Source organism: Poecilia reticulata, linkage group LG9 (genome assembly GCF_000633615.1).
Source record: "Poecilia reticulata strain Guanapo linkage group LG9, Guppy_female_1.0+MT, whole genome shotgun sequence".
Lineage (NCBI taxonomy): Eukaryota > Metazoa > Chordata > Actinopteri > Cyprinodontiformes > Poeciliidae > Poecilia > Poecilia reticulata.
This window is the reverse complement of record NC_024339.1, coordinates 28,184,302-28,199,971: the sequence shown is the minus strand read 5'-3', so window position 1 is coordinate 28,199,971 and position 15,670 is coordinate 28,184,302. Positions and strand designations below refer to the sequence as shown.

Here is a 15,670-nt window from a genome sequence, read left to right as displayed (position 1 = left end):
AAAACATGTGTAGGAGTAAAATCTTGTTCTCACTTCACTGGTAGAGCCTCACGGCCAAAAGCGGCGAACTCGTCTGTGCTATCGCACTCTGCCATAATCTGGATTTACGTTAAATGAAGGTGCTATGAGAGTTATGTGCTGCGGGTAAGATATTGACCCTCTGTAATGTTTTTAACAGAACCTGGCCTAATAAATTCTGAACTGTCCCTTTGAGGCTTGAACTTAAATTTATCAGTTTCACTTGAGCTTCTCCCTGTGGTATGAGTGCATTTCATTAGCATTAAGCCTCTGTGATGTAAATTTTTTTTTTAGATGAATCCTCTCTGTCAAATTGACTTATTGGATTATATGGCTAAGGGTATAGTGTGCTTTTTATTCTTTAGTCACATGATGTCATTTAAAGGAAGCAGGAGATAAATGACAAAAAAATCCCTTATAAGGCCCTCGGGAACATTAATGTTGTCATTTCTGACCATGTTTGCTTTTTTTTCATTTATTTGTGCTTGGTTTTACTTTATTTTAATACTTAATCTACCAAATTTTGGGGTACAACGATGCTAGTAGCTGATGCTACTTTTTTGATGGAAGGAAAGCCTCGTTTTATCCATCTTTTTTCTCTACTTCTTCTCCTAGTCGCTTCCATCGGAGCCCTTAAGGGAATGACAGGAGGGCAGGGCATATTGTAGGGTAAATCTAATCAACGAGAGAAGTGCTTTTAAATGTCTTCTTTTCCCTTGGGCAAAATGTTTTGCGGGAGCGCTCAGTTCTCACCGGCGTGTCGTGCCCAAACTCCACCGTTTCAAAATGCAATTAATATCGAGCAGGTACCCGGGCCTGCGGTCCCCCATCATATAATAACAATGTTAGAACAAAGGTTAATGCTTTGAATTTAATCTCTGTCCTCGTCATTTTTAGTGAAGTTGCGTTGCAAGTGAGGGGACGTGGGCAGAGGGGTCCGGAGAGTGATTTGTAGTCTGCGTGCGGCTCAGACGGAAGCAAAATTAATTACTGGTCTCTATAAATTCAATGTCATGTCTCATTTTGTTTAATCCCCCCCGCTCCTTTCTCGCTTCGTAGTGGTTCTAGTAGAGAGGCTCAGAAAGACTAATGAAAAGGCCTCTTAGATGCTAATGGCAAATTAGCCTTGGTGTCACTTTTGGAGGCTGTGAGTGGAATGACTGCCTACTCACTCAGGATATGGTCAAGTGGCAGCCGGGGCTGCAGCTCCACTTGCATAAACACACACGAAAACACCAAAAGGCTTCTAAAGATGACAGCTTCCCTACAAAGTCTTTATTTCTTCCTTTTTCCCATGCTTTGCAGACACAGTTGACTCTCAGAATAGTCACATCTACGGCTTTTATCTCAGAAGTGCTCAGTTTGCCTTTTTCCTTGGAGGATTTTGTGGTTTGGATCGTGAATACTGAGTTGAGTCGAGTTCTTTAAGTCTTTGTGGCTGGTGCTAAACTGGACCAAAGTCAGATTTAACAACTTACTTGGATTATTGTCTGATCGAGCCTCAAATATAAAAATATTTTTGAATTACACGTCTGCACGGAACCTAATTATTTTTCTCTCGGGAGTCCAAACAGACATAAAAAAGAGACTTATTGATGGGGGCTTTAGATCTCAGAGACGGCATCTGTTTTAGGTTTCTCTCTGCTAAATGTTCCAAAACACTTTATTCTCTTATGGAAAGAAATAATCTGACACAAGCTGCATGCAGTTTGTGACAAGTTTATGTGTGTTTCTCAGCTTTATAAATAAATGATTGAATGACAAATCTGTCGAATGTTTGCCTTTTTGAAGGACCATTCTGTTTCTGCTGCCAGATGTTTGACTTTTACAACTACACCCTGTCACACTCAATTGTGTACAAATGGATGTTGTGTCTGGAGCTATAGAAAGTCTTTGAATTATATGTGGATAAATACGAGGTAGTCCATATATGTGGCGTGAAGGGAGACATGGTTTTCATTTAGTTTCCAAATAAAAGAAAAAGCTGAACTGTGTCATGCATTTTCTTTACTCTGATACCCAAAATAAAATTCATTGCAACATACAGCTTTTAGAAATCACACAATTTTTAAATAGAACCTGCCGAAGTCCACCACTTCTCTGCCAGTGGCGCATAGTTTTTCAAGAAATCTGGCTTTTATGGAATAGTGGCACAAACAAATTTATGGTTGGAAGAAATACATAAGAAGTCTAATTTGTTGTTTTTGCCTCGGGCCACGTGGGATGATTCAGTAAACATGTGGAAGAGGTTGCTTGGGTCTAATGAGAAAAAAACGTGAATAGTTTGGCAAACATTTGAAACGTCATGTGGTGGAAAATAACACTTCACGGCTCCCTGAATGTGCACACCGTGTTGGTGGCAGCAGCATGCGGTGGGGATGCTTTTCTTCTGCAGCAACAGGAAAGGTAGCGAGAGCTGATAGCAAGGTGGGTGGAAGAGAATCCTGAAGCTACTGGCTGAGCCACAGTGAAATGATTTTGATCAGTTTCAGGTGTTAGAGGGGCCTAGTCAAAGTCCAGATTTGGTAGAGACACATCCAAAAACACCTGCACCCCGTAGCTGGAATCCCAGTTAAAGTCCTACAAAGTATTGACTCACTTGGCTTACTGCATGCAACCACATATTTTAAGTTTCATTTTTAAAAAAAAGGAGGGAAGAAAGAAAACCATGAATCCCAACTTCACATCATATTTCATTGGTCTGTCCCAAATAAAACATTTTGTAGTTTGATTGTAAATTTAGAAAAATATATTTTCTTCAAATTGAAACTGTGTGAATGCTTTTGCTTATTTTCTCTGTACTTATCACAAACACACCCAAACAGAATTCCCAGCGCTCTACTGTGGCTTTAACTCCAGCAGAAAACGGAGAAAGAGGAAAAAAAAAAGAGCCAAACAAGTTGCTCCTGAGGAGGCAGCCATCCAGAGTGTAACACGTGCATTTATGTAAAACTTATAATCCAATTAACAAGCACAAAAAACCCCGCTGATCATTCTATAATGGGGGTACAAAGCAAAGAGGTGCCATGTTTGGGGGAAACCGCTCATGTGGAAGAAATGCAAATGGCGTGAAATGAGTGTGTCTGGTAATGTGTTTGATTAAAGCCCCATGCTGTGGTAAACGACCGGATCCCTGATAACTCTTTCCGCTCCCCTCTGTCGTTTGTTTTTCCAGGCATACTTCCGACAGGGTGTTGCCCTTCAGTACCTTGGTCGCCATGCGGACGCACTGGCCGCCTTCGCCTCTGGGCTGGCCCAGGACCCCAAGAGCCTTCAGCTGCTTGTGGGGATGGTGGAAGCCGCCATGAAGTCACCGCTACGAGGTGAGATCTGTTGACACTCAACCCACATTTCTCTTCAGCATGCCTGTTTCAGTAGATATTCATGTACATTTCACTCTCTTCGTTGCTTCACGTATTTTGTCCTACCGCCTTCTAAATGACTTTCCTCACAGATAAAATCCTTGTTCTGTCAGTCAATACGTTTTTTTGGGGTGACTTTATCTGTCATTTCTTTTTTTCAGCTGTGCAGCAAGCGGGCCGTCTTTCCATCTGTCTATCTTTTTTTTTTCTTTGTTACCGACTGTTTGTGTCGAGTACTTACCTTCAGGCTCAGAGGCATGATGCCTGCCGCTTCAGCATATCTTATTGTCACTCAACCTGATCGCACACACAGATAGCCTGTTATCTAAATGAGCATCTAACATTAATGCCATTGTGTTCGCCTGGCCTCGTGTAAGCTCTTTTTCCTAAAGCTGAGTGGATCTTTAGCACTGCGGCGAAACCGAGGTTGTGACTATGGGACTGATGATGTTGCTGGGCCTCATTACCTGTTGTTTGTCACTGAGTGGGATGCTATCACTGTGGAGCCGATCCGACCTCTCTTCCTCTGATAATCCAGGGGATATATTCAAACCGACTGCCAATTTCACATGCAGTGGATCTGATTGGTGTTTTACTTTGTCATTATTGATAAAATCCATCAGAACTAATAATTTCCACAATGTTCTCTCTGTACAGGTCTAAATAAAAATGGAAATTAAGTTCAGTTGTGGCTCACATAATGCATGTTCTGTGATAAAGACACAGAATATATAGCCTTTAATATACATTTCTATGTTAAAAATACCTTTGTATTGGTCCAAAAGATCTTAGATTCCTCAGAGTTTGCAATGACCATTCCTGGAAAGCATGTCCATTTTTTTCCTTTGTATATTTAAACAAATGTAAAGCCTTGCTTTTTTAACAAATTTCCTACTATAAGTTAACATTTTGATTATATTCTACGTACTTGTTTTGTTTACTTCATGTTTTAATTTTTCATCACCCTCATCTTTTTGCCAAACTGTCGTGAAACTGACCTCTGAATAAATATGATCTGATTTTATGTAAACTAAGAAAAAAGGTTTTGTGAGATTCGATCAATGAGAAATTGAATGCAAGAGTTCTCTGAAAATTTGGGTGCAGATTCAAAGAGGGAAAAAATGGCTTAGAGAGTGGAGAATGAAACGCCCATCTTAGCTTTTCAGGCTTCAATTGGAACCAAAACAAAAACAAACCAAATTTGGGTCTGAGCCCAGACCAGTCCATTGTGGACTAGAATGGGTGTTCTCTGTAGGGGAAGAGCAATATTTAGGCCAAGCCACTTAATCCCCTAATTGTTTACCCTACTTCCCCGAGTGCCAGGCAGCCATGGGAAGACCTAATCCAAGGTGTGTTAAGGAGAGGTAGCTAGGTCAAAGGATTAAAAACAATGATCCTCTCAGAGGGGCTGTTGGCACATGGCGGCGATAATCAATATTACGCCGGCAAACAGGGAGGATAATCTGTGTTACACAGCCAAAGTCCCTGTAGAAGTGAAAGGTAGGCGTGTTCTGCTTTCTCTCCTTAAAGGGAGGAAATTCATACCCAGATTCAGTTGTTCATCTGGCAGTAAACAGCATTATAGAAAATGTTGGGCAACAGCAAAAGTAAAGAATGGGATGTTTTAATCAGGTGATGAACTTTTACATGCAGGTTTCCCACTTGTTACACTGATAGGTGATAAAAAGGTAACTTAAAAAACAAAAACTTAATATTTTTTCAGGTATCATCTTATGTGCAAGTCCTTCATATTACTATGTAATCTGTGTAATAGTAAGTAATATTTTCCTTTGTGTATTTACATTGTCGCTGTGTTATGTTGCCATGTTGTCAGATTAAATATGATTGCAGTGCATCTTTATATCACATAGTTTAGTGAAAACACTTTTAATTTGATTACATCTACCAAACCAGACAACTGAAAAACTCCATTAGAGAACGACAAACACTAAAAATGTTACTTAAAGAAAGCAATGTGTGTCTTGAGGACACAGTCAGTTGTCTATTAAAAAACAGGGAAATATAATTTCTAAGTATTTAATGTTATGGATGTTTTATTCTTGATTCCTATTTCAAGGTTCCCAAGTGGACTGTAATCCAAAATGGACTCAAATTAAGTCCTACTTTGATCAGGAATGTTTTTTGTCGGTTTAGAGCTGTTATATTTTCTTGCATTTACAATAACCCAGTTTGTGACTTTTTTATTTTTTTTTTTATTTTTTTTTTTAGCATTGCTATTTGCAGTAGTGCTGAAGGAGTCCACAGGCTTCCTATTGGTTTGTTGAGATCAGTCAACCCTTAAAAAAAAGAAGAATTAGTCTTAAAAGTCCATCAAACATATTACAACACTGAGCTTTTTTTTAAATTTTTTATCTGAAACGGATGTCAAACCTGACAATGTGAAGCATTACTTTGACATTAAACACAAATCATTGGAGGAATCACTAACATTTAAATCTAAAGAAAAAACACAAAATGCTTATCTAAGAATCTTAAATACCCGATGCAGCAGAAAACACACACAGTCACTCACTGTTCATCAATATGATTATCTAACTGAAGAGGAGTCATTGCAGTGACTTCATATTTGCAGACATGATTTACTTTTGCAAAATAACGAGCATTAAATCGAAGCGACACATTTTTTCATTTGGTATTTTCTAATCATTGGACATATAGATGAATATAAAGATGTATTTGATTGGAAAAGAGTTGAACACTCACATTTAAGATCACGTTGGCAAAATGGTAAATGAGTTAATGAGACAGGAAAAACTGACGCACTTGATTTAAATATTTGATATCAAACAAGACAACGTCTTGATGTGAAGGAGGAACTCAACAGTTGGAGTCTGATGGCTGAATATGTCCACGGAGAAAGAATGAGAAATACTTTAATTCATTCTTAATACAGTCTTATTACGGCATAGTTTTGAGTTTCATTGAAAATGTTGCAGCGAAAAGTACAGCATCTCATGGAGACATCTGATGAGAATTTTCTTCTTTGCACCCATCAAACGGTGGACAGTACAAACCTCATCTGCCTTTCTCCTTTGCTGCCTCGTTATTAATGCTTAACTTTGTTATCTTTATCGGTATCATATGTCAATATCATACGTACCATGATATCCATCCATCCATTTTCTTTGCACCGTTGTCCCTTAGTGGGGTCGGGAGGGTTGCTGGTGCCTATCTCCAGCTAACGTTCCGGGCGAGAGGCGGGGTACGTACCATGATATTTACCTCATATTTCCATTATGTTTTCCACAGTAATATAAACACAAAAAGGAAGAGTTAACAAGACAAAATCAGACATAAGGAAATACTAGCTTGACAGCTTTAATTAAAAAAAATAAATAAATCAGAAACAGAGATTTTACTGCTTGCTGTTTAGATTGTCAGAGTTCCTCTGTGCTGACCAGCTAATTAACTACTACTGATTATTTTTGCACTATTTTTGCCCTTTATGCATTCTCATCTTTTTAAGATGTAAGGACCTTTGCGATTAGATCATATTTATGCCAAAAAAAGAGGTGTGTTCAACATCTGACCTGCCAGCAGCTGGGACAGGCTATAAGAAATAGTACAAGGAAATAAACTAATGACCATGAACCGTAACTATAGAAAGAAGAATCACTAGTTAGAAGCATAAGATTGACAAGGTATTTTGAAAAGCAAATCAGGAGAATTTTTTTTTTTTTCAGAATTACCTTGTGTGCATCCCAATGACATCTCAGATCTTGTGTGTCTGGTTGAATCCAGATCCTCCATCTATTTCTGTGCCGGTGTTGTGTGTAGGGAACAGTGCTCTCCAGTGTTGTCACAACGACCTGTTTATGAACACAACAGCTATGACACCTTTTTAAAAAAGCTTTTTTTTTTTTCCATCGTTTGATTTATGACTCAGCTCTCAGTGTCACTCTGAAGGCAATTACAAGGTGTGAATGGATATAATATGCATGCACTGTCTCCGTAACCACGACGTTCTGCCAAGTGCCGGAACAGAGGAGATGCTCTTTCAAGAGCTGTTGAAAGAGCATCATCAGTTATGCTTTTGTGTGCTTTTACGGGGATGCAGCTCATATTGAGTAAGCTTGTGTGTATGTGTGTGTACAACAATGTATAAGCATTTTTGTGAGGGTGTAAGATATACTCTATTTGTTCAGATGTTGCTGTGTTTAAATGTTTGCAAGTAAATTCCTTAAACTTTGATCTGATGATGAAAAGTAAATCAGACATCGCATAGATAGAGATTATCTGAAGTGTGCAACGCTTTGATCTAGTTGGAAGCAACTGAACCATATATTTTTACACACTTTTTCAAGTGTGGTGTGGATTTGAGCTTTCCTGAGAAATTACTTATAGAACCACCTTTTGCCACAGTTACTACTGCGAGAGCTTCTACCAGCTTCCAGCTTTTGCACATCTGGTGACTGAAAAACGCTTCTCTGCTGTTCACTGAAAAAGTACGGAGTCACTGTCAGATTGGAGTGAAAGCATTTGTGCTCATGAGTTATCTAGTCTTTTCCACAGATCCACAATTTGGTTTATGTTTAGGCTTTTAGTGGTCCACTCTAACATTTTACCACATTTCATTGTAGCTCTCACTGTGTGTCTTTAGACTCTTGTTTTTGGTTTTAAAAGCAAATCTTGCCTTATCCTTCTCCACAACTTTCTCCCCCTTCTGCCTGCTGTGTTCCTCGGTCTTCATAATGCTGTCTATTCTCTAATGTTTTCTAACAAACATATAAGACAGCTGGATTTATACTGAGAATAAATTACACTCAAATACTTTGAAAATCTACTGTTGTCACTGTATGTGTTTTCAGGTATCAGAGTAAAGGGGACCGAGTACCAAATGCATAAAACGCTTTTATTTTTATTCGTGACACATTTATAAAACAATGTCTTTAGTTTTATTCCACTTTAAGGTGATGTTCTACTTTGTGTTCCAATATAACACGCTGCTTGTGGTTATGTAGCAAAATGTTGAAAGGTTTAGGGAGTGTAAATATTTTTGGTATGCATATAGAAATACACACACAAAGGAGCACATTAGACACAAAGACCTACATCCACTTGGTCAGGTCAGGACGTTCGATGTTGCTGTCTGCCACAGGGCTTTATAATCTGAAAAGGCTCTAGATCCCCAATCCCATGTGGTCCACCATTGATTTATGTCATTGTTTGAGTTTTCAGCCTCTTCAGAGGTCACCTTGTACATCTCCTTTGGTCTTTGTTTCTCCATTACATCTCCACTACATACTGGCATGAGCTGCTTTTGTTTCCCCGTCATCCTGTCATTTCAAAGTGAATAACCTGCTGTAGCTTTCTCAAACTGTCCTTTTACCTGGAAAAAAGGCAGAAATATTGGCGCAATCTTGTTATGTGGTTTGTGAAAACGATCGCTAGCAATTGTCTAAACATTTGTCATTTCATGCAGTGAAAATTGCTTTAGATTAACCAAGTCAAAGAGTAAGAATAATAAAAAAAAAAGATCATACAGTGCACTGACTTATTGTTAAATTGTCAAGGACAGTCGTCTGAGCAACAGGCTGTGATTATGGACCCTGGGAAAAGCTGTTATTTAAAGAAAGTAAAGTCAGAGGGGAGATAAATCCCACCTTTATACAGAATTTACAAATCTGCAACTCATTTCTCATAATCTACCTCATGTTATTGTTACTCAGCATGGCAGCAGAATGTTTTGTTTTTTTTTCTGCTTTGGCACCCATCATAGTCTGTGCCTAACACGTTTTTTTTGCTCTGCACAGATTCTCTGGAGCCCACTTATCAGCAGCTGCAAAAGATGAAGCTGGACAAAAGTCCCTTTGTGGTGGTGTCTGTGATTGGCCAGGAGCTACTGACAGCGGGGCACCACACGGCCTCCGTGGTGGTGCTGGAAGCCGCTTTGAAGATAGGAACGTGCAGCCTCAAGCTACGCGGCTCCGTCTTCTCCGCCCTCAGCAGCGCCCACTGGTCCCTGGGCAACACAGAGAAGAGCCTCGGATACATGCAGCAGGACTTGGAGGTGGCCAAGACCTTAGGTATGTCAGCTGGGAATGGGCTGTCACTTATTTCCGTTGGCTACGTTTTGAAATTCGCAGGAATGACACGAATGTTTAAATGGAAAAAATATTAAAAGAATAGTAATATTAGTAATAATGACAAAACACTGAACAGCTACAAAGTATAAAAGTCAACCAACTTTTGAGACAGAGGTATAGATTGCATTTACTGACTGAAATAAAATATGATTTTTAGAAGTTGTACTGTTTTGGTCAACAGCAGATTTCTTGATGCATGTCAGATAAGAATATTTTGCCTCTAGTGGCAACAATTTTTGTAAATGTCATCGCTGGTGTTTACACTGAAGTCTTAAAAAACTCGCAGTTACTGCACGTCCTTGTAATTGCTTCCCTTTCCCCCCCCTCCAACAATCAAGTGATATGTTTTGATGAATACATCAAAATGACACTTTGCATAATATGAACTCAAAATGTCACCGCCATCTTCCATTATTAAGATTCGAATGCTCATTCTTCATAGTTTCATCTGCATGTTTTATTACTGACTTAGTGTTCCTCAGCAGTGAGGAAATCAGTGCCGCATACATTTCCTCAGAGATGTTCTGTCATTCTTCAAAAGAAATTTTGCTTTCTGCTGGAAGGGTTGTGTTTCTCTTTAAAACACCCCCAAGGTGTAGGAAGTCGTTCAGCAAACCTGGCAATGTCAGAGCTCTCACTTTGTTCTTCACTCGAAACTGTTTGGAAATTATTCGAAAAACTCATTGGGTAGTTAATATGAAGTTTTATAATCAAGGGGGGATATGTATATTTAGATATATGTATATATTTATAAGTGCATCTGCCTTGTAAATATCCAGATATGTATTAAAGTCCTACCTCCAGTCTTTTCTGTCATTGTTTTGCAATCATGAAGGATCTTGGCAAGGAAACTACCTGGCAAAGTGAACCCAAATTTATTTTGATCTGATCTGACAAATGAGTGAACTTTCAATATGCATTAGTCTCTTTTTGTTGTTCTTCTGTAAAGTTTAATGTGTGCCAACAAGCAGGACATTTTTTTCTTGGATGTCATCCATTGGTACTGATATATGACTGTGCCCTTTTAAATGAAATGAAATGTTATACAAACTAATTTTCACAGATATATTCTCTGTCAAATCTGTTTTCAGAGATAATTTGTAGAAGTAGCAAGCTATTACAGTCCCAGTTGTTATTCTGGTACTATTTCTGGGTACAATGCAATTTTTTTAGCTTACTTTTATGCAGTGTCTTTGTATCATTTTTTTGTCTTTGAGAGTGACAACAGTATTTAATGAGTAAAGTTGTACAGCTTGTATGTTTAGATGAATACCTTTTTATTCTAGCCAATAACTACTTTGCTATTGTTTAAAAACTTGCGGTGAATATCCAGGCTTCGGTTTTTATAAAACTTTGAGTAGGAATTTTTTTTTTTTTTTTGCCAACTCCAAATTCTCTTCTTTGAGTTTAAAAAAAAAAAAGCTGTCAACATTTCCAAATCATGTCGCATTCCAACAGAGATTGAAAGCTTAAAAATTGCTGCTTTTCTGTTCTACATTCAAACTTCCAGTTATGTACTAAACGTCTTGTTGTCTCTAGCTGTCGCGCAGCTTGAATGAAGCACAGGCACTCATCAAACATGACTTTCTACATCTCTTTTTATTATTATTATTTTGACACATTCTGACAAGACGTCTCCGTTTTGGTTACTGTGTGAAGAAGACTGACCAGTCGCGGTCAGAACCAGTAGACCTGAAAACGTCTCGATTCCGATAACCACTCAATTTCTTGAGCAATCTCTAATATTGAGAATTGATTACATTTATGTAACATTAATGTGACACTGCCTAACATGACACAGCTTTACTGATGATTAGGTGAATAAACAGGGTAACTGCAGTGATTTCAGGTCGCTCTTGTCTATTAGTTGACTTTCTCAGTAATAAATGTGATTCATTTTTAGCCTTTGTTTAGATTACAACATTTCTGTTCACTGCAAAATCCTGTAAGCTAACTGTAAACCAATTAAATTACCAAGTGACTTCATCCTACTTTTTAAAAATGTTAGCACATTCATATGCTAACATGTTTAAGCTAACATTAGCTTTAAGCGAAAAAAGACCACTAGCTTAGCTGCTGCCTCTTCTCTCTTTTATCTCAATGAATTATAGCATAAATTTGAGTAAGTCTTGTAGTGAGGCTCATTTTCTTGTCTTTCTTGTTTAAGGTGATCTAAAACATTTTTTAAAGAGAAAAGGCCACTTGCTGTGGAAACTTTACAGAATGGAGAAAAAAAAAAAACTAAGTTAAAAAGAAAAGAAGCATGCAGCAGTGACTGGCTCCACTCGTCTCACCCCCACACATTTGACACATGAGTGGGCAGAGCAGCTGGAGATAAGAAGCAGAGGTTCTCAGGTGGAGCGCAGAGACTTGAGCTTTACTTTGGCCCTTACTGTGAGGCCTCGCTGTCAGGCAGAAATAATAAGGCTTTCCCCTTTTACCCTCCGGAGCTTTAAGATCAGCACTACCAGCTGTCAGAGAAGCTGTTCTTGCAGAGAAGAACGCCGAACGGCCACTTTACCTTTTAAGGGTGCAGTGGCATGCGAGTGGCAATACACGTGTTTTATTACACAGAAGGCTGATATGAAATAAACACCACTTGGTTCCTAATTGTGTCCAGCAGATAGCCAAGGTGCGTGTCAGGGTGTCGGTTTTTGTGTTTCATGTCTTTTGTTCTACCTCTTCAGGTGACCAAACTGGGGAATGCCGTGCTCATGGGAATCTGGGCTCTGCATTCTTCTCCAAGGGGAACTATCGTGAAGCATTAACCAACCATCGCAACCAGCTGGTACTGGCCATGAAGTTAAAGGACAGAGAGGTAAGTAGTAGTAGTTAGAGTGACCCTGAAATGGGTAGAGCAAGCCGACTGTCACTGCGGAGGATAATAAATTGAGGTGGACTTTTTTTTTTCTTTCCTTGAGTCTCTTATCACATTGAAAGTGCAGGATTGTGCTGTGCCTGGAAATCCTTCTGTTCTCCTGGTTTGGAGGACACGTGAAGGGGAAATATGAAGGACACAGAAATGCGGCTGCTCTTTGTCACTTCAGGAAAAAAAAAATTAGTGTGAAATTGGTGCAGAGCATACATAGAGGGGATGGTGGATGAGAAATAAGAGTTCGAGCAACAGACTCAGATAATGGGAAGCTTTAGCTTCTACTATAATCGGTGCTAACTGTTAATGCAGATGTTAATCAGGTGAATACCTGACTGCGTGGCCTTCAAGCATTCACATTTTTTAAATTGTAATTTGCAGGAAATAATTTGATTTGGAAGGAAGGAAACGATTTGGCCGGCCAGATCCACTTTTCATCCTGTGCTGCCCTCTTTCTCTCTGTCTCTCTGCCCGACCTTTGTGGTCATTGTTGTGGGGTGACAGGTGCTTGTTCCTACACAATTCCCGTCACACAAAGAGAAGAATGGCCTCCTGTTTCCCCTTCCTTATCCTTCCTCCCAGACTGGCAGGCCTGCTTGTTTTTGTTACTTCATATCGGGAGGCATTTAAGGAGTCAAGTCAAGTGCAGCACAATACACCAGGATGGAACTGACCATTGAGGAATGAGGACAGAGGTGTCTTTGACATCTCTTGCTTTCAAAGATCACAAGTGTGACTGTGTAGTTAAGTAACAAGCAAACGCAAAGTAGTGCATGCTGTGCATGTGTCCCAAAAGAAAAATGTATACATTGTTTTGTGTAAATAAATCTGAAACTGTGGCATGCATTTATTTTTTATCTCAATACTTTGTAGAACTCCCTTTCACAACAGGTTCCGCTGCAAGTGTTTGGGGGTATGTCTCTACTTGCTTTGCAGATCAAGAGACTGCTCTTCCTTGCAAAATAATTCAAGCTTTGTTAAACTGTCTTTGAAGTTCAGTTTTGAGTCTAGCTACAAATCAGATTCTTAATGATATATTTATATATATATATTTTTTTACCATTAATCTACACAGTTTTATTACAGTTCTGGCTGTAGGTTTAGGGAAGGTGAACATCGACTTTAATCTCAAGCGGTCTTCTTGGGTTTCTGCTAAAGAAAATGATCCTTGCAACATGATGCTGCCACCACCATGTTTAGTACTAGTGAGATTTTGTTTTGAGTTTTAGTTTTCCACCACATATGATTAATTTTGATCTCATCAGATTAAAGTTGTATCAAACTTTGAAGGGGATTTCTTGTAGCTTTCTCTCTGCAATACCGTCTTTGCTGCTTTCCTCCCATTTTTTCCCACCCACTTTGTTTATTTACAACTTCTTATTGGTTTATCACAGAAATGCATATAAGATCAATTAAGCTATATTGAAATAAGTTGCTATACTATGAAAATGACATAAACCTATAACGGAGATCATTTTATTAGTAAGATTCAGCTCTAAAGTTCATGTTTGGCTTTTGTCTCTTGGAGGGAAACAATAAGTCATCTGTCCCACCTCCATCCACATACAAACTCATTTTCAAAGCAAACTGTTCTCTTGTGAGAACAGCATGATGCCTGGGCCCAGCTGAGGACAATGAACTCCACAAATGGTTGCATCATATACAAAACCTTGTGATTGGCTCTTAACTGCCCACCCTACTTTCCTCCCCGGCTCTCCTCTCGTTTATCCCAAGGCCCCCTAATCAGAATCATATGTGTGTCACACCACCTGGTCTCCTTCAGAACACACTGGAGCCTGGTGCGCAGCTCATTACGGCCAGCCGGGTGTTTTTGTGTTTCTGATGTGGACGTTTTATCTGGCCTCTCTGAAGCTGAGGTCACTTCCTAGGGGCCCTGGGACAGGATGTTGTTTCTGATGGGATTTCCCATGTGTAGTCTACGGTCGACAAGCTTTGAGAAGGTCCAACGGACTCTTTATGTATAAATTTTAAAAAAAAGCAACGATTCCAGTCTTTTGTGAATTAGAACGTTGCGTTCAAAATGCTTTCAAAAATGACTAAACGGTTTTTGGATGTATTTGGGGAAATCTTACAGTAAAGTGATTAATATGATAAAGTTCCCTAGTAGACCCATCCTGGTATGATGCTAATGATGTAAAACTTTAAATAAGTTTTCGTAACACTTTATTTGAAGGGGGGTGAATAAGACTGTCATGACACTTTAATAAACATGACATAATACATGTCATGAACATGAATAAGCCTTCATGAATATTTATGACTGTTGTCATAAAGTGTCATTTGGTAAATTATGACACTTTTAATACAAAGTTGACATTATTCAAAATGTCTTTATGACAACTTTACCTTTAATAACATAAAGTTACCTAATTTTAAAGTGCAATCAGTAATACTTTTATAACAAATTTATATCAGTAATAATTTCTTGGTTAATGTCGAGTTGTCATAACAAAGATATTTTGAATAATGTCAACTTTGTATTAAAAGTGTCATAATTTACCGAATGACACTTTATGACAACAGTCATAAATATTCATGAAGGCTTATTCATGTTCATGGCAGGTGTTATGTCATGTTTATGACAGTGTCATTTCAGTATTATTCACCCCCTTCAAATAAAGTGTTACCAAGTTTTCTTTATAGATTATACAGTTCATGTCTTTGTGTATAAATATCCCTTAATTTATATTTTTTCCTCCAATTTTCAATAAAAAAGAGAAAAAAAACGATAACTCAACACCGACGTTAAGGCTTCAGATTAGAATTGTATTGCACTTATCAACTCAATTGCTAACATCTGGGCATGTGGTGACATCATTAAATGGAAGCCAGATAAGTCACTGAGGTCAAGTAGCCACATGATCATTGGTTTAAATATAAAGAGGTGGAGGATGGTCCTCATCAGGTCCAAATGGGACTTTTATATAATACAAAAGGTCCAGAACAACTATTAGTCAATAAATGTGTTTTATTAGATTTGTTCACAGCCAAGAAGCAAATGGCTGCTTACAACAGTTTCTTGTTTTTGTACCACTGTAACTTTTGAAATCAAAGCGTGATCAGAAGAGGAATTTTAACTTAAACCTCATGACTTTCTGACCTTTACGAATGTTGTGCATTTCTTTCTGTAGTCCTTCTATTAGCTCACATTTGTTTTATTTTCTTCCTTTTTTCCTCTCAATTAAAATTTTTCAGAACAAATTCTGCATCATATGGTTAATGTATGAAACTTTAGTACTCCACTAGAAGATTAACCAACATTTAATGAGACTAATTGAAGCCCTAAATAT

General features: G+C 38.4%; 1 protein-coding gene across 3 annotated transcripts in view; it reads left to right on the top strand.

The window, feature by feature from the left end:
* The window catches only part of LOC103470552 (tetratricopeptide repeat protein 28), a 229,247-nt gene that overhangs the window by 134,117 nt on the left and 79,460 nt on the right, over nt 1-15,670 (top strand). For all 3 annotated transcript variants that reach the window (XM_008419086.2, XM_008419085.2, XM_008419087.2), the window contains 3 exons: nt 3,194-3,341; nt 9,155-9,427; nt 12,175-12,305. In XM_008419086.2, coding sequence (XP_008417308.1) covers nt 3,194-3,341; nt 9,155-9,427; nt 12,175-12,305 — 552 coding nt within the window. The remainder of the gene's footprint in view (nt 1-3,193; nt 3,342-9,154; nt 9,428-12,174; nt 12,306-15,670) is intronic.